Genomic DNA, 19,726 nt, shown 5'->3' with positions numbered 1-19,726 from the left:
TTCACAGGGAAAATAACATTGATTGTCTTAGCATCAAATGTGGCAAAATATTAATTTTCTGCCATCACAATATTAATAGGGTGTATATGAACCATGGTAGTTAGTGCATCCAAATCCATTTAATTAGATAGAGTACTTTGTGCCATTAGCATCTTCTTTTACTTGATTTTTCTTGTGAATAAGTGGTTTTTTTTTGTAAGCATATTCTCCTTGTTTTTCTGATTTCTTCAATTCTATTTCTTCAAGTAGTACATTTAGTGTAGTCTGTATCTTAAAACGATTATATCAACTCTGATATATAAGGCAGTTGATAAAGAGTGAAATATTTTAGAAAATTATTTGTGCCTTTTCAGGAGGAAAAAATATTGGCGTCCTCTTCTTCTACCAGTTTTGTGTGACTATGTCTTGTACTTGCTATAAATACGCATTAGCAGTTTATCTCCTAATAGGAGTAAAGGGGTAATTTTCTGCTGCTGCTTTTTTTCTTGAACATAGATTAGATTTATTCTTAAAGGAGCACAAAAGCAAACACAGACTTCTCATTCTAATTTTAAATAATTTAGAGTGGAACTGTGAACACAATATTTTCCCCATTGAAGATCATTTTATACTGAAGTTTAATATAGGTTTTAAAATTTCTATTTAAAACTTGGGCTCAGGAGGGTGATGGTAAAGTGTGACATTCGCAAGCTGTTTCCCGGTGATGAAAAATGCATGAGAACATAACCCACACAGGACTAGTCAGGCGATTTTGAATGTAATTTTCCATTAAGTTTTACTTGATTCAACTCAACACATGGTTTGTACCTTACAAGTTTCTTGAAGAAAAGAATACGTGGTCCATTGTTTTTATTAATCCCTTCTTAGTATGTCTAATTCGTATTACTTTTGACCTTTCTTCTTTTCTAGTATGTGCATATGTATTTACATTTTCTTGTTATGTATTGATTTGGCTGTATCCCCTGGGTCTTAAAATGTCATGTCCTCAATGCCACATATTTACTTATGAATTTTCAATTTTGATTTTCTTTCTCACTCACACGGTTAAACTATTTAAGGTTTCCTTTTGTTCTTAATTGCTAATTTTATTGCATTATGTTCAGAAAAAGTAACTTAAGGTGTTTCTGCAGTTTTAAATATTGAAAGTGGTCATTTTTTTTTTTTGTGAATGTTAAATGTATGCTTGAAAAGAATATATATTAACATGTGTATTAGATTAAAATGGTAATTCTCATATTCAAGTTCATAAATCCCTTACTTCTTCCTTGTCTGCTTTTTTGATGTCTGAGTGATGTATGTTTGTTGCCCATTATCACCGTGAATTTGACAATTTCTTATTTTATTGCTACCAGCAGTAAAATATATACATTTCAAAACTATGTTAATTGACTCATACTAGTTCATGATTATTAAATTTCTTTGTGGATATTAATGTTCATTTTTATGAGATATACTAATTTAATCTATTTGTTGTTTTATGAATTCTATCTTGTTTGTCATCAATATTGCGATAATGCATTATTTTGTAAAATTCCTTTTTTTGCTGTATTTTCCCTTTGCTCCTTTATTTTCAGATTTACTCGTTTTAATTTTGTCTCTTAGGAATATCATATTGCTAGACTTTCTTTGTTTTTTCAATCTGAGAAGTTTATATTAATAAAGGAAGTTTGTTCATTTATTTTTATTACAATCAATATGATTGATTGATATGTTTTACACGATCGATATGTTTAAACTTAAGTTCTTATTTTATGAACTTTTACTTGACGTGTTTTCTTCTTGAGCACCCCCCCCTCCTCTGACCTTTCACTTTTTATTTTCATCCCTCTCCTCATTACATTGTGTTCTATTCTTTTCTCTCTAATTTGTTTGGGATTTGTGTATCCAGTTCATGTTATTTTGTGATGACCCTTGAAGAGTTAAGAAACATACTAAAACATATGCATTTGGAGTTACTCAGTTTCTGCAGTCTGTCCTGATCAATTGAAGAAATCTCAGCCTGCCGTTGCTTCTTTTTTCCTGTGTTCCTTGCCTTTCTGTGCTTCCCCCATCACTCCAAGTACATCTTACATCAAGATAATACAGAATTCTGTATCTAGATTTTTTTTTCTGTAGGTGGCAACATTACATCTTTTCCATCCTACTGACAGGACTATTTTGGGTATGGTATTAGTGATTCAGAATCATTTTCGCTATTTATTTTGAAAATGTTGCTTAATTGTTTTTTTGCAGTCATTGTTGTCTGTGAGGATATTATGCTGATTGGGTATTTTTTCTATTTAGGTGCAACCTCTCCCTAAAGTTTTCTAGGGGAATTCTGTTCAAACATTGAGCTTATTACTTTTCATATGTGTCCATTCTTTTATTCCCTGCCCATTGAATATTTTATTTCATTGATTAAATATTTAATCTCTAAATCTCTAATTGTTTCTTCTTGAAGGATGTAGTATCTTCTGAAATCTCTCTGAACATACTGGTTATTTTTATTCAAAGTTATTCTTGGCAATGTCAACTCTCTTACCAGGGTTTTGGTTTATCTGCCCATTAAATATTATGCCTTTTTTTTCCAGGTATTGATTTTCCTGAAATGATTTGTGATTTTTGATTATATACTCATTTTTGTATTTGAGAATTACTGTCAGCTTATTCAGTTTTCTGTAAATCATCTGTAGTGATCTTATGAGAGAGGCAAGGATTACAGCTTGGGCATGGGGGGGATTGTCATCCTTTTTCTAGGCAGTGGCTGCTTCCGTCCTTGCTCTGCCCCTCTGGCCTGAATACCCACAGTCTCAGCTGTCTCCTCTGTGCAGATGTTCCTGCAGTTTGCTTGGGAGGGCACCCTGTGCTCAGCTGTGTTGATTAGTTTCACATTTTCCTGGAGACTCCTGCTTCTTTTATTTGTAATAGTCTTCTTCTCCAGGTTGGGGCTTTAGGTTGCCCCAGTCTTTTCTCTGAAGTTTTGATTCTGATTACTGTCTCTCTTTCAGAATTTCTCAAAATTTCTGATTAAATATTGGCACTCTTTCTTGTTTCCCATTCCTGTTTCTGCTTTATTATTTTTGAAAAATATCTTCTCAGTCACTGTGTGGCATTTTGGGTGGGAAGGAGGTAAGAAGCATGTGTTCAACTTGCCACACAGGATCTTTATAAATGGTGGGAGTCAGATCCATTGCCAGTATGTTATGTTTTTCATAAGTGGTATAAGAGCACATTCTCAAGGATAGTGTTCTATAAACTTTCTGCAAGAAGGTCTTTTCCTGAGCTTCTGAAAATCATTAATTATGCAGCAACACAATCACCAGTAACTTTTTATCGATTATTTATGTATTTATAACTGAGATTGGATAATTCCATTAAGATGCTTTTAATTCCTCATATAATTATCATTTTCTGATACGCTTTGATATTACCCTTTTATAGTGACATTAAAATAATAGGTAACTTGGGGGCGCCTGGGTGGCTCAGATGGTTAAGTGTCTGCCTTCTGCTCAGGTCATGATCCCAGGGTCCTGGGATCAAGCCCCACATCGGGCTCCTGGCTCAGCGAGGAGCCTGCTTCTCCCTCTCCCTCTGCCTCTCTCCCTGCTCATGCATGCTTTCTCTCTCTCTCTCTATCTCTGTGTCTCAAATGAATAATAAAAAAAAATAATAATAGGTAACTTGCCCCATGGAGGACAGCACTCCCCATGTCTTGTCTGGTGAAAGTTGAGGCGGGCTGGGGACAGCAAGAGTGATGAGATTACTCACTTCCAGCACTTTTGTCATCTTGATGGGATGTACCATGTCTTTAGGAAGAGTTATTTTGCTGCAGCTAAACTTAAGGGTCGGTTTATAATACATAAGACAGTTCTTTTTGTATTAATGAGTAATATCTGAGTGATACATCTTTGATTATTTGTTTGCATTATTGCTAAGAGGTATTGGAGGGGTACCTTTATCTGGCTGAATATTATACAGTCATGATTTACAACAGGGGTCAGAGGGTAAATATTTTCAGTTTTGTTGGCTGTATCATCTCTGCTGCAGCTACACCTCTGTTGTAGCTTTCAAGTCGTAAGACAATATGGAAATAACCATGCATGACTGTTTTCTAATAAACTTTGTGGACACTAAAATTTGATTCTCATATATAATCTTACTGTGCTATTAAATTTTATTCTTCTTTTGACCACCCACCCCATTAAAAAAAAAAGAAGTAGAAACTTTTCTAAGTTTGTGGGATGAACAGGTGTTAGTTTGGACTAGCCAGCCCCTAATTTAGAAGATTATATAATAACATGGAAAATATTCATAATATGTTGAGTGGGGGAAAAAAGCAGATTAAAATCAGTATGTTTAGTGTAATCCTATTTATGTAAAAAAGCAGTCATCAGCATATAGATAGCACTGGAAGAAGAGATACGAAAATATTAATGGTGGTTCTTTCTTGGTAGACAGATTATGGGTAAATTTAAACTTTCTACACTGTGTTTATTTGCATTTTCTGAGTTTTGTATCCTGAATAGTTATCATGTTGTTTTTTAGAATAAATATTCTTATATCAGAAAAAAGCTATTTAAAAAAGTGACAGAATTTATACATTTTTAGCAAAATTGGCCTATTCATTGTAATTAGTTTGATACAATCTGTTTTGTTTACCCTCTGCTCCATTTTTAGCCGACAAGTCCCAAATTTGGAAAAGCTGACTCATACGAAAAACTGGAAAAACTAGGGGAAGGCTCTTATGCTACAGTATACAAAGGGAAAAGCAAGTAAGTTCATTCGGTTTTTAATATTTCACTTTTAAAATGTACCTGCTCTCTTAATACTGATTATTAACAATTAATAATATTAATTTATTTAAATAATTCTCCTTTAATATACAGTAGATTTTCCCTCTCAGTTTTTGTTGTTGTTGTTTTAAGAAGTGTGAAAGTCAGCAGAATTGGTTTTCTCTGCTAGCAAACAACTTTGCAGACTTGTCCAATTTATCTTTTCTGTCCTACCCCTGCCCCCCTACCCCCAACATTGGGGCTGGAACCCTCAAATGAGAATTCGTTTCCAGGTGAATGATATGATTAATTTCTTCTGGAGCTTTAGTGTTTGCTTAAGAATAAGAGTACTGATTTGACAAAGTCAAATATATTGGCCATTCTTGCGTCTTTTTAAATTGAGCTTTTACTCCATCTAAATAAATCACTAAATTAAAAAAAAATGTAGACTTTTTCTTTTTTCCTACCTGTGTACTTTGACACCATACTACATATATTTTCACGTGGAGAAACAACCTTCCCTTCTGTTGTTATTCTCCACACCCCACCCCCCCCGCACCCCCCTGCCCAATGCTATCCTGGGGTCAGGCACAAGTTTGGATTCTTGAAAAGCTTACCCCATATGTTTCTGATAGGCCTCCTCCCTCTTTTATTGATTAAGAGTGCAGAGTTACTGTATTCGGTGGCATGTAGAAATGTAATGCTATTTCTCAAATAACTGTAGGAAATACAAATCTTTACCTTAAATAACATTACCAAATAATGTTGAAAAATAATTTTCTGAACCATTCCCTGTTTTTGTCTCTCTTTTAAGTCATTATGGAAGATAGGAAATTCTAACCTAATTAATTACATAAAATCATGTAGTGGAAAATTCTCTGAAGGAACTTTCTAAACACATAATTGGAAATTTTGACCATTTAGGTAATCTTTGGCTTTTCTGGAATGTAGTTTTTCCTTTGCTTATGTTTTTTAAGAAGATGAAGAAATATTTCTGACAAAGGAAGATATGTAAGTAAGGATGCAGGAATAATATAAGTAACAAATAATAGTACTAATTTTGAGATTTTAAATATTTACCAAAAAAAATGTCTTTTAAAAAATTTGTATGAAAAAGAAACATGATGGGAATAAAAAATCAAGTCAAATCTAGAGGGCTGTTAATGACTTATCTAGAGTGCCTGAGCATTATAGAATATTGTTGAGCAGTTTTTAATAGAGGTTGTGTGTGAAACTTTATATTCTTTCCTAAAGAAAAATAGTTATTTCTCTAGTATATAAAAATTAATTGTACATTTAATGTTTATAACGTGAGGGTCACTACACTGGATTAAGCAATTGTTTTGCATAATGTATGGTATATCCATTGTCTCATCATTTCTCATGATGCCCTACAAAGATAGTTCCTATAATTATCACCTCCATTTGACTAGGAGTCCTGTGCTTGGAGAGTTTTCACCACTTGTCCAAGTCCACACAATTGGTTAGTGGCAAAGCTTGTTTTTGGCTCACGTCTCTCTGGTTTGCAGCCATTCTTTTCCTAACCATTATGCAATACTGCTTGCACAGTATAAGGCCTTTCTCGGAAAGCCTTGGTCCTTGTTGAATATTCCAGATGGTTCTCACATATGCTCTGGCTTGTTGTAATCATGAATCAAACAGAAGCAAACATATTATTTCATTATAAGGAAATACACCAGTTACTTTTAAGTGCCTTCCCAAAAAAGATGGGCTCAGCTGATTTCCAAATGTAAGATAATAACTCTATTAAATGTTTAACTTTGTGATTTATGTCAAAATCTTGGAGATAGTTGAAAAATCCTCCATTTATTATGCTTGAATAAAAGAAAGGCTGCCTTTTAAGTATCTGCAATCTTTGAGAAGGGCAGTTCCGGACAGTTAATACTCTTCACTCCAGCAGGCCTAAATGTATCTTGTCAGCATTTCTCAAGCAGTTTCAAGCCTGCTGGTCACATGTAGCATTTAATTTCCTCCAGCTGGAGATGAAAGCCATTGACCACTCACCTGCTTTAAGAGAGGACAGATTGCCTGTGCTTGCTTGCTTTAGGGTGGCAAGGTCAGGCCAGAGCACAACAGTTACATGCCGTCTAGCAAGGCTTGAGAGCTGAGTTTGTTTGATGTGTCCCCTGAAGTGCTGTAATTTAAATAGCCAGTGAAATGTTGTGCCCCCCCATCCCAGGACTCCTCACCACTCTCCCATACATGTCGGCATCCCTGCCTCCCATCTTTAAACATTATCTTTAGCATCTTCTCCAAGAGCAGCTATCATTATATTGTGGTAAAGTTGCCTGGTATTTGTAGAGATCTCACTAATTTCTAGTTTGTGAGCATTTTACAAATACACCTTGAATCACATGGGTCAAGTTGGGATTTTGCCACGGACCTCACTGTATTAGTTTGCTGGAGCTGCCAAAACCAAGTACCACAGACTGGGTGGCTTAACAACCGAAATTTATCTTCTCGCAGTTCTGGAAGCTGGAAGTCTAAGAAGGTGTTGGCAGAGTTGGGTCCTTCTGACGGTTGGTTCTGTAGGGGAGAGAATCTGTTCCCTGCTTCTCTCCTAGCCTCTGCGGTGAGCTGGCAGTCTTCGGCACTGCTGGCCTCTGAACGCGGCACTTCAGTCTCCGCCTTCCTGTCCCCATGGTGTTCTCCCTGTGTGTGTCTGGATCCAAATGTCCCCTTTTCAGAAGGACACAAGTCATACTGGATCAGGGCCCACCTGCATGACTTCATTTCAATGCAGTTACCTCTGTCAAAGGCCCTATTTCCAAAGAACCTATGTCATATTCTGAGATATTAGAGATGGAGCTTCAGTATATCTTTTTTTGAGGATATAATTTAATCCATAACACTTACACATTTCAAACCTCAGTAATTTGGCATTGCACTCATGACAGTGTTCTTCTTTTACTATTTATGGTATATCTTGAGTCATCTTTTATTTCATGGTTCTTTAAATAATACAGGCAAAGGAGATCCTCCTCTCCCCACCCACAAAATGTTTGTGTACTTGTTGATTTAAGTGTAGTTGCTGGTAGTTATAGTATAGAAACTCTTGAAGGAATAGAGAGGCTTTTTATTACCTTGAATTCTCTTGAGTTTCTTACTCTACATAGATTGGGAAGAAGCTGGCTGAGATTTCTATACTGCGTAGCCCCCTTGGTAAAGAGTTTAGTTCTAGGGGCGCCTGGGTGGCTCAGGTCATGGTCCCAGGGTCCTGGAATTGAGCCTGGGCATCAAGCTCCATGCTTAGCAGGCAGTCTGCTTCTCCTTCTCCCTCTGCTGCTCACCCTCACCCCCCGCCCCCCATTTGTGCTCTTTCTCTCTCTCTCTCTCAAATAAATAAATAAAATCTTAAAAAAAAGAAGACATTTAAAAGGACAAAAAAAATGTAAAATACCTGAATGAGCTTGTATTAGTCTTTTGTAATTTGTGGTAATTATGCTTTTCTTTTTAATACAAAAAAAAACCTTGAAAAGGCAAAAATAAATAAATAATAAAAAAAGAGGAGCCTGGTTTTAAAGAATATGGCTGGTACTGCAACCATGTCAACACACAAAACTCACAAACAAGCTCTTTAATTTTTTTAATAAAAGCCTTGGATTTCCCACATTTTCATATTTGAGTAGAAATATATTTTTTTTAAATCAGTGTTCTTCAGCTTACTTTGTGTGTGTGTTTATGTTTGGGGAAGGGAGGCAGTTTATCATCACTCAGACTACGAATCTCTATCCTGGCTTGGTTTCCTGATTATGTTCTCTCTTTTACATCCCTGTAGCATTTAATATAAGATTTTAAAAAGTTATGCATTGTATAATACTTTGCATTTAAAAAATATAACATTTAAAAATGTTTTTAATTTAGTACCTCAAAATCATTTTTACCTTTCAGGAATTTTCCCAGGGACTTTTGTACATTAAGAGACTTGTTAACATTTTTTTTTAGTTGAGCTTACTCAACTACTGATGAGTGTTTATTATGTTGTTTTTATGCCCTTTTTATACTGTAGGTGAAGAAGAGGTGAATCACATGCAGATTCTGACCTCAAGTGCCTTCACAGTTTTGAAGGGAGATGGTCCATATACCTAAATAACTCAACATAAGTTAGAATGTAGTGTATTTGATATGAGCTAGAATGCAGTAAAAAAGGCCCATGTAAAATGGTGTGGGGTTTTCAAAAGGAAGGAAGAGAGGATGATGTTGACTAAAGTATTTTAAATATGTTCTCTCCAGGGGTGACTGATCAAATTCACAGCCTCATGTGCTTTTATTTTTTCAATTTTTTAAAAAGTTTTTATTTTAATTCCAATTAGTTAACATACAGTGTTATATTCATTTCAGGTGTACAGTGTAGTGATTGAGCACTTCCATACATCACGCAGAGCTCATCGTGACAAATGCCCTCCTATGTCCCCATCACCTATTTCACCAGTCCACCCCCCCACCTCCCCTCTGGTAACCATCAGTTTGTTCTCTATAATTAAGCGTCTGTTCCTTGATTCTCTCTCTCTCTCACTTTTTTCCCTTTGCTTATTTGTTTTGTAAATTCCACATATGAGTGAAATCATTTGGTATTTGTCTTTCTCGGACTGGCTTCTTTTGCATCAACAGAATGAAATCTTGTCATTTACAAGGACCTGGAGCTAGAGAATATAATGCTAAGCCTCAGTGCTTTTAAATCAAGCCTCCCTCATCACTGTGTGTATTCATAGGAATCCTTGGGACAGTTGTCTTTTGGGCTATGGTCCCCAAACAAATATATTTTCACCCTTTGTTATCAGACTCTCCACTAAACTTATTAAAGACTGGGAGCCTTAAAGGAAAAGCAAACTGATTCATTTTGATTATTGTGCAAGTTTTGATTAAGCAAAAGTGTACTGTTTAAGTGTTAAAGTGGAATTGGTTTAAAGCAATGTAATTTGGCAGGGTCAGTGGGTTGTTTATGTGTGAGCACCCATTAAGGCCTGGCTATTGCAGATAAGGGCTCGGACCACAGACAGTCGCCTCAGACTTGAGATGTGGTGGGACCACGTGCTTCTCAGTGTACTGGGATCTACAGGCGGGGCACACCCAGTCTCTCCTAGATGTCTGAAGCCCCCCCAGTTCTGCACCCCATCATGAGTACTGAGAAGTTATGAACCTTTCCTCTTGTCTGGAACAGAGTTCTCTCCTTTCCTTCCTACTTACCTAGGGGGTATGTGAGGCTGCAGATGCTTGCTTTTGATTTTCTCATACTTTGTGTCATTTAGCGAAGGAAAAACCTGCTCTTTGTTCCATCTCTGGAATTAGAGTATTCGACTTATTTAGACTAAGTCATCCCACAGATGGTCCTGATTTTTGGTCCTTTTTTTTTTTTTTTTTTTTGCTTATCTTGCATTTCTGTTGAGGGGATGGTGCCAAAGCGTTGCTCCTGTGGGAGCCTGCTGAACAGAGAAGCCTGCCCGCACGGGTTTGTGCCAGCCGTAAATTGTTATCTCAGAGGTCAATAAGAACAATGGACGAATTTGCTCACTTTATGTAACATGAGATTTATGGGATTGAAAGTGCCAATCTTCTTTTAGCATTTCATTCTGCCAATTTGTGCTGAATAATTGAACTTGAATTAAACGACCTCATAAATTGAGAGACTATGCCAAACCAAGACTGAACTCTACTAAACACATTTCAAAGAGCTCTTCAAAGCCCCAGGAGGAATAGGGGGAGAAATGCTGTTAATTAAAACAAGCAGCAGCAAGAAGAAAGGCTGTGGCAGTTAACCACCTTTTCAGAATATGTGAGATTAAAGAGGTGCCTCTCACTGCTTGCCCTGAAGGTCAACTCCATTGAAACACTATCGGGGGCAGTTTGAAGAATTCTAAAATTCAGAAATCCCCAGATGGAAAACACTGGACTCCTGGTTCACTGAAGTTTCAATCTTCGGTGTTGACACCTGGACTGTCGTGCCAATCTCCAGCGTCCGGAGAGGTTGCCTCCCACAAAAGAGGCAAATCTGATTACATTTTATGAGCTCTGACGCAGGAGGCTCCTGAGGCCCAATCTCTGTCTCTCATTAGGTCTGCTCTGATTTTCTTTTAGACTTTGGGACCACAGGCCAAAGCTTATTATCACCACTCACATTAAAGATCAAGCCTGTATCCACGCTATTAATCACAGGGTCTGAAAATGGCATCATAGTATGATAATGCTATCAGTGTGAGCTTTGTAATTTAATGCACAAAATGCAGCATTACAATGTACAACAAGAGAAATTGGATTAGAAAGAAAAAAGCCAATGGAGTAAATGAGTTTACGCCTTGTAATTTTCAGATCCGGTGCTCCTTCTGTCTAGGTGAAAGTTGAAAAAGCAGAATTCTTACCCTTACGTAGGCCAAGGAGGATAATGGCCCACCCACCAAATCTGCTAATTAAAAAAACCCTAAAGTCTATTCAAATTGCAGATTGAGCCCTGACTTCCTTTAGAGGAAGAATGCAAGGCATTGGAGTCTGGTTCATGGGTACAGCTGGTTTCATTTAGCTTGCAGCAGATAAACAAACAATGCCTAATCTTTTTGACAAAAGCGACAATGAGGATATTGTTTAGGCAAGAAGCATGATTTCAATTATTAGACTAAACTATGCAGGAATAACTTTCCTATTAGACAATGTCTAAATGTATCGGCCTCTGTTAGCCATTTTTATTACCAGAGTCCTTTGATCATTTGATTAGGAGACCCTCAAAAGAATCTGTGATATTTGCTGTCTTCAGAATTGTGGTCATATATCAGATCTGCCCAGCTGGTGAAAATGGAGGCATTTTTTTGGTTAGGGGAGGAATTTTTTGAGAGAGTTAGGGTAGAATTTCCAATTATCGTAATGTCAGGGCTTCTTGAATCTTTCTCCCATAGTTCAATTTAAGTGGTTTTTGAGGAGGACAAGGGGAAGGATATTATGATAAGATAGGTTTCAGTTTAAAGCATACCCACATTCCTGAGTTGCTTCATTATTATTGTGATTCTTTTCGTTTCAACCAGGATGCTGGGGAAGTAGCATCTTTCCATTTTAAATTCGTGGTTCTCAACTGGTTCTAGATGTTGCTCCTCAGAAGACATTTGATGATACCTGGAAATATTTTTGGTTTTCACAACTTAGGTTGTTACTGGCATCTAGAAGTCAGGGATGCTGTGAAACGTTCTACAAATGAATAGGACAGTCTCTCACAACAAAGAATCATTTGCTTATTTGCCTCCAAGTGTCAATAGTGCCAAGGTCGGGAAGCCCTGTTTAAACAAGGAGTGCATGGAGGCAGTTCACATTTTCTTTCTTTCTTTCTTTGTTGTTGTTGTTTTTTCTGTTTTTGTTCTTTTGTTTTGTTTTTTGTCATGTCTAGTTAAAAGAGCTCCTTCCCTTAGAGACATTTACCAAGACCCTAGTATGTTCTGTGTACTGGGCCAGGCGATGGATATGTAATGGTGAGCAAAACTAAGTTCTTCTTTTCATGGAGCCTATCATCTAGTGGGGGAGAAAAAAAACGAATCAAGCCAGCAGACACATCTGTAATTTAAATTGCACAAAAGAAAAGAGAGCTGTGAGAAGGAAGATAGAGAGTGGTGGGTTATATATATTTGCGTGAGAGAGAGGGGTGAGCAATAAGCATGCTTTAGATGGATGGACAGTGGCAGTCTTGCTGAGGAGGGGATACTTACTCTTAGATCCAAAGGAGATGTGACCAACCAGGGAAAGTTCAGGGACGAAAGTGCTTCAGGCCAGACCCCCAGGAGGGGTTGGTGTGTTCTACAAACTCAGAGAGCCCCATGTGAGATGGGGTATGTTCAGGGGAGACTGGTATGAATTGAATTTTGAGAAATCTCCAAGGCCTTGAGGATCATGTTAGGAATGTTCTACTTATATATTACTGCAAAAATGAACCACTTTGAAACATAGAGACTTAAAACAATAGCTATCGTTTTTTTGCTCACGAATCTGCAGTTGGAGAAGGGTGGGAAAAGTTTGTTTCTTCTCCCTGAGGTATCATTTTGTGCAGCTTGACTGAAATATGAGGGACCCATTCCCAACATAGCTTACATGGCTGGCAGGTTGGTGCTGGCTCTTCTCAGGGCTTGGGCTTTCTTATAGCATGGTGACTGGGTTCTCTGAGTGAGCATCCCAAAACATAGGAAGTGAGACTTCTGGCTTCAGCTCCAACATGTAAAGAGCTTGGAAGCTGATGCTCCCATCCTTTCAAAGAGGAAATGCTAGGCGAACAGAACATGTGAAACTTTAGTTCAATTCTTCAGAGAATGGAGGCCACAGGGCAAACCACTGTACTAAATTCTGGAGAGACTGACATATCCAGATAGAAATAGCCCAAATCTCCTCACCAGGAGCACAGGCTGCTGGAGCCATAAACTGGGAAGGATACTTAAATGGTAATTTTTATGAGTTGCTGGAGATGGGCTGTGGTCTAGCATGAGAGTGAGAACTCTTGGGGACCACAGTCTTAGGGACACCCCCACACTTTCTTTTGTTTTGCCTCCGGGAACCCTACAGGGTTCCCACAGTGAAGATCATGGAAAGATCCCCTTGGGGCTCTGGCAGGGGAAGAGGAAAAATAATCATAAAATACAGCCAGAGTGTTCTCCATCACAGAAGCCTGCTCTGCAGGCAAAGGTCTTTGCTAGAGCCTTATCCCAGCTGATGGGAGTTTCTCCCACTCAGACTCTCTCCAGCCTGTCTGTCTCACTTAAATGGGAGAAACCATACTCAATAATGGTTAGGGACTCACTGCAGTCAGGGAAGGAAATAGGGGGTTGAAAGGGGGAAAAAAAAAACTATACCACTGGAGAAACACTTGTGAAGGTCACATCCCACGATGCAGGTTCACTAAATGAATTCAGACTCACTCAGAAGCTTTGAGAATGTTCACACTCCCTCATACCTTACCATCACTCCAGTGTAATAACAGTAGATTATAGCTGAGAGAGTTGCAAGACAGGCTCTCTGTGAGGAGGAGTACTAATGTAAGCCTCAAGTCAGGAGGAGACAAAAACAGGAACACTGGAATCATTTGAAGCAGTTACAACAAACAGTAAACACAGCCAGATTAACATAAATCTTTAGGTTTGGCTTTCAACAAAAAATTACAAGGCGTTCCAAAAGATTGGAAAAAATACAGCCCAAAAAGACAGAGCAGTCGTCACAACCAGACTCAGATATAGCACAGATATTGGAATTGTCAGAGAGGGAATTTAAAATAACTGTGATTAATATATAAGGGTAAATGGATAAGGGAAACAAAAAGCAAGAAAGGGTGGGTAATGTAAACAGAGAAATGAGAAAAGAATCTAAGAAAGAATCAAAAGAAAAGAGAATTTTTTTAAAAACACTGTAACAAATGAAAGATGCTTTTGATGTGTTCAGTAGACTTCAACACAGCTGAAGAAAGGGTCAGAGAACTTGACTATAGGTCAGTAAAAAAACCTTCCAAACTCAAATGCAAAGAAGAGTAAAAATTAAAATGTCTGAGAACTATGGGATAATATCAAAAAGTGTAACATATGCATAATTGGAATACCAGCAGAAGGAAGAATCAAGAAGAAGTATTTGAAGTAAAAATGGCAGAAGACTTTCCAAAATTTATGACAGATACCAAACCACAGATCCACGAGGCTCAGAGCACGCCAAGTATGTTTATATGTAAACAAATCTGAAAAACAAAAATAAAAACAAAAATAAAAACCCTGTATACCTAGGCATATCATATTCAAGCTGTGGAGAAACAGAGACAAAGAGAAAATCTTAAATGAAGCTAGAGAAAAAAATACTTTACCTACAGAGGAAAAAAAATAAGAATTTCATCAGATTTCTCATCAGAAACCACAAAAGCAAGAAGAGAGCGGAGTGAAATCCTTAAGAAAAGAGGTTAAAAAACCACCAACCTAGAATTCTATATCCAATAAATATCTTTCAAAGGTGGAGGAGAAATAAAAACTTTCTCAAACAAAAACTGAGGGAACTCATTGGCAGTAGACTTGTCTTATGAGAAATTTTGGAAGTACTTTAAGCAAAATGAAAATGATACAGGTTGGAGACTTGGATCTCTATAAAAAAGAGCGTTTGAGAAGGAATAAAGAAAAGTAAAATAAAATCTTTTATTGTCATCTTAGTTGAACTAGAAATGCACTGTCTATCTAAAGCAATAATAGTAACAGTGTATTGGGAGATTATGGCGTCTAGATAAGTGAAATGAATGACAGTAGCATCACGAGGGGTGGATGACTGCAACGGAGAACACTGTTGGAAGGCACTCTGCTACACAGGAGCTGATACAGTGTTATTTGAAACTAGACTTAGGTTAGTTAGAAATGTAAACTCTAGCACAACACTATGAAGATTTCAAAAAGTATAAATGATACACTAAGAAGATAAAATAGAATTATATAAAATGCTCAATTAAAATTAGAGGCAGAAAAAGAGGGAGCAAAAAAGGGACAAATACAATAAAAAGAAAACAGTTACAAACAGGATGGATATTAATATACCTATATCCAAATCGCTTAAGGTATCATTGGTCTAGATGCACCAAGTGGAAGAGATTATCAGTGTGGATGAAAAACAAGATCCAACTCTGTGTTGCTTACAAGAAACCTACCTTAATTGGATTAAAAGTAAATTCATAGAAAATATGCCATACTAACACTGTTTAAAAGAAAGCTGGAGTAGTTATATTAATTTCAGACTAAGTAGACTCTTTTGAAGACTCAGAAACCCGTCAGGATGAAGAGGGGGCATCACATAGTGATAGAGGTATTAATTTCCCAAGAAGATATAATAATTCTAAATGTGTATGCACCTAACAATAGAGTGTCAAACTATGGGAGGCAAAAGCTGATAGAACTGAAAGGAGAAACGGACAAATCCACTCTTATAGTTGGAGACTTCAACACCCTTCTGTCGGTAACTGATGGATCAAGCAGGCAAAAAGATCGGTAAGGAATAGATGACCTACACAGCACTTCCAAGGTACAGAAAGTGGAAGCTGCCAGCATTTTAAGGCCTGTGCCCAGAACTGGCGCTGTGTCACTTTCACCTTCTTTATTGATCTAGTGTTCCGAGAGACCAGAATCAAGGGTAGAAGACATAGATGGTGCCTCTCCATGAGGAATGTCAAAGAATTTGGGGGCTATGTTTTAATACCTCACAATATAGCCTGGATTTCATTTCAGTCTAGAATTAAATCTTCGCTCTCACCTTTGCAGAGTTCTTTCACTTATCTTTTCTGACCACATATTCACTGATGCCTTTTTGGATTAACCTCACTAAGTGTTGGATACATTCCTGAGAACAAAGACCCAGTGTGGTGTTTGGTGCCTTGTGGAGAGGGGCATCTTACGTGCTGGTTTGCCTAATACAATCCTGGTTTTTGCTTGTTGTCTTTGTGTTATTATTAATAGTGTTTCTTTTCACTAATTCAGTGTTTTTACTATCCACTGTCTCCATTTGGGTGATAAAATATATGACCACCTTACTTATATAGAACTTTATTCCTCTAGAGACTTGATAAAGCATTTTGCCAAAAACCAGAAGTTATTTAAAGTGCTTTATTATGGAATTCAACTGAGTATTTAGAAGCATTAATTTCGGTGAACCTTTGGGAGCTTTTTAAAAATTGTGATTGTCATTGAACCTCTAATGAAGATTTGTCAATTAATTTAAAAAGATTCATGACGATTAATGACCTTTAGGTACAGCACATTCTCTTAGACAGCAGGGTATGGAGTCTAGAGGTCATGATTTTTGTGGAATAGAAACTGATCAGTCTAAAATTCAAATGATCTACCCAGATCCCTTACTGCTCATAATATAAATGATAGGCTCAGAGTAATTCAAGATAGTGGAAATGCTGGAAATTTGAAACAGGAATTAATGAGTAAGCTGGGACTTGGGTGAAGTCAGTTGCTATTAGAGGTCAAAGAGTCAATGACATTGGGGAGGGTATGTGGTATGGTGAGCGCTGTGAATTGTGTAAGACTGTTGAATCACAGACCTGTACCTCTGAAACAAATAATACATTATATGTTAAAAAAAAGAAGAAGATAGTAGGAAGGGAAAAATGAAGGGGGGTGGGAATCGGAGGAGGAGACGAACCATGAGAAGCTATGGACTCTGAGAAACAAACTGAGGGTTCTAGAGGGGAGGGGGGTGGGGGGATGGGTTAGCCCGATGATGGGTATTAAAGAGGGCACGTACTGAATGGAGCACTGGGTGTTATACGCAAACAATGAATCATGGAACATTACATCAAAAACTAATGATGTAATGTATGATGGATGATTAACATTACATAAAAAAAAAAGAGTCAATGAGTTTTAGTCAGATGCTTATAGTTTATTTAGCATTGGCACATACAGGAGGGGTATACTATAGCATTAGGAGGAATTATAATTGTGGGGAGATGGCAAAAGTACTTGAAAAATCTAGAACTATAAATTGCATAAAGTAATCAAGTACAAGATTTGGATTGTAGACATTGTTGATTTGGGATGATTTTTGAGGAATGTGACATCTGGTAGAGCAAGATCAGAAAGGAAGGCTTTGGAGAAAGGAGTGGGGCGTGATCTGATTCTTTCCTAAGTATGTTTGGGTTTCCTGGGAAGTTCAACTTCAGGCTCTTGTTTGTTGCCTCATAATGAACTGGCAAGTGACACCTACCTTTGTCAGTAGAATCTGAAAATGGAAAAGATAATACAAGCTCAGTGACTTTTATGCAGAAACATATCTGACCTTAAAAAAAATCTCGAGACAGAAAGGAAATGTAAAGATTTTAGGTATGAGACATTTTTCATGCTTAATGGTTGATAACCAAGCAAATATGTGCTTTCTTCCTTCTGGGGTTCAAGGACATAAACATACAGTTCCCTGTATAAACGAATTTTTGAAAATTTGAAAAATACTTGTCTCTATTTCAAAATGGTCTCTTGGGGATTGCAGTATTTTTATTTTATTATTTTTTTTAGATTTTATTTATTTATTTGAGAGAGAGAGAGAATGAGAGAGAGAGAGAGAGCGCATGAGAGGGGGGAGGGTCAGAGGGAGAAGCAGACTCCCCACCAAGCAGAGAGCCCAGTGTGGGACTCTGTCCTGGGACTCCAGGATCATGACCTGAGCCGAAGGCAGTTGCCTAACCAACTGAGCCACCCAGGGGATTGCTGTATTTTTAATGGTCTCTCTTTTTAGGGATTTAAATCAGCGATCCTACAGATCTATGAGCATTGTTTGAGCTGAGGGAAAACACTAGGAACTTCCAGTGAATAGTTGAAAGCCCTGTTGTAATTCAACAGAGAATAAGATAGAAGTCATCCCTTATTGGCCTGATGGGTGAGACAAGAGTGAATTCTTAAGCAGCTTAGCAGCCAGCACAGGTACCCACAGACAAAAGAGCCCCTGAAGAAGCAGGAAAAGCAACCAAAGGCTTTTGTTGTGTGTGATCAAACCCCTGAGGAGAAAGAAGAGGGATATGGAGATACTGAGAAAGCAAATAAATGTTACTAAACCAGGCCAATTGGGGATCCCAGAGGAAGCTGAGTTCCTAAGGGGAAGGCAATGGGCTGGGTTAAACAGAGTGACAGATTTGTGGGAGTTTTTTGTTTGGGTTTTTGTTGTTGTTGTTGTTGTTGTTGTTGTTGTTGTCTGCTTTAGTCCCCGGGAAAGTTTTAGTGTAAAGCTCTGGAGAATTAAGGGCACCTGGGACTGTGCCCAAAGTAAAGCACAGAGGATTATTAAATTAAAATAGAATGGATCTCATCTCTGAGTGAAATAGAAGTGATGGGATAATAGAACACCAATAGTTAGAGTTAGACGAAAGACGAACCACAGAATCTGAGAGGGATTGTCTAGAAAGGCAGCCAGAAAACCAGCCAAATGCCAAGGAAGGCAGAGAGTTACGGGGGCCTGTGGGTGATAATGTCAGATATTCAGCAAGGTCCTGAAAAGATGCGTCCTGAAAAGAACCCCTTAAATTTGCAACTAGGAAGGTTTTTCTTTAGTTCCTGTAGGGGACTGGTGGGGTTAGAGACTCACCTGCTTTGGATTGAAGAGAGAAAGGGGAGGATGGAGGCCGAAATGCAGGGAGTGAGGTAGCAAAGAAGATAGGACAGAAGTATTTTTTGTCGTTTTAGTTTTAAACCAGACAGGAAAGAATTCAGTATGTATATAGATTATGAGCCAGGCATCAGTAAAAAGGGAGAGAAAAAACAACTAAGGAAACACTTGAAGTATGTTCTTGATGAGGAAATTTGAGGAACTGTTTTCTCTGTTGCTTGAACTTTATTCCATAGGTCTTTGATAATGCCTCTCCCTGTCATGTGTTAATAATATATAGATATAAAATAGTTTTTATTGCCAGTTTCACCTCATTTAGGACATAGATCTATAAGAGTATTATTCTTCGTAAATATCTCTTCTATTTTTATTTGTGTTCTTTAAAAATTTAGAAATTGAATTCTGTGTAGCATATGGGTTTCTCTGCTTTCCTCTTTTTCTTCATTGATACTAGTTGTAGTTTTTAAATGACAATATTTTTGTGTATCTCTCTCTCTCTCTCTCTCTCATGGTCATACCTTTCTTTCTGTAATTTAGGGTCATGAAATAAAGCTAAGATTATGGAACACTGGGTTAAGCTTCATTTTGTCACTTGTGAAAATAGGGCGAATATTAGAATTGATTTCACATAGCTGTGAAGAATCTATGAGAATGAATGCATTTGGAGTTTTTTAAAACATCTCGAATATAGTACATGTTAAATGAATTCGGCTATTACTTTTTTCTTTGTTTTTTATAACGATTCTGGAAAAGTTTTGAAATGAGATGATTTCTCCCATTTTACAGATGGAAAAACTGAGGCCCATAAAATCTGAGTAATTTGCCACAGTCACTGACATAGCTATGTGGCAGAGCCAGGACCCAGACTCAGTCAGCCC

At 37.5% G+C, this 19,726-nt stretch overlaps 1 protein-coding gene across 4 annotated transcripts in view; it reads left to right on the top strand.

The window, feature by feature from the left end:
• The window catches only part of CDK14 (cyclin dependent kinase 14), a 547,444-nt gene that overhangs the window by 143,152 nt on the left and 384,566 nt on the right, over nt 1-19,726 (top strand). For all 4 annotated transcript variants that reach the window (XM_032402204.1, XM_032402206.1, XM_032402205.1 and 1 more), the window contains one exon: nt 4,657-4,751. In XM_032402204.1, coding sequence (XP_032258095.1) covers nt 4,657-4,751 — 95 coding nt within the window. The remainder of the gene's footprint in view (nt 1-4,656; nt 4,752-19,726) is intronic.

Source organism: Phoca vitulina, unplaced genomic scaffold (genome assembly GCF_004348235.1).
Source record: "Phoca vitulina isolate PV1807 unplaced genomic scaffold, GSC_HSeal_1.0 scaffold4, whole genome shotgun sequence".
NCBI classification, from domain to species: domain Eukaryota; kingdom Metazoa; phylum Chordata; class Mammalia; order Carnivora; family Phocidae; genus Phoca; species Phoca vitulina.
The sequence above is the reverse complement of the archived record's forward strand: the minus strand, read 5'-3'. Positions and strand labels throughout refer to the sequence as shown.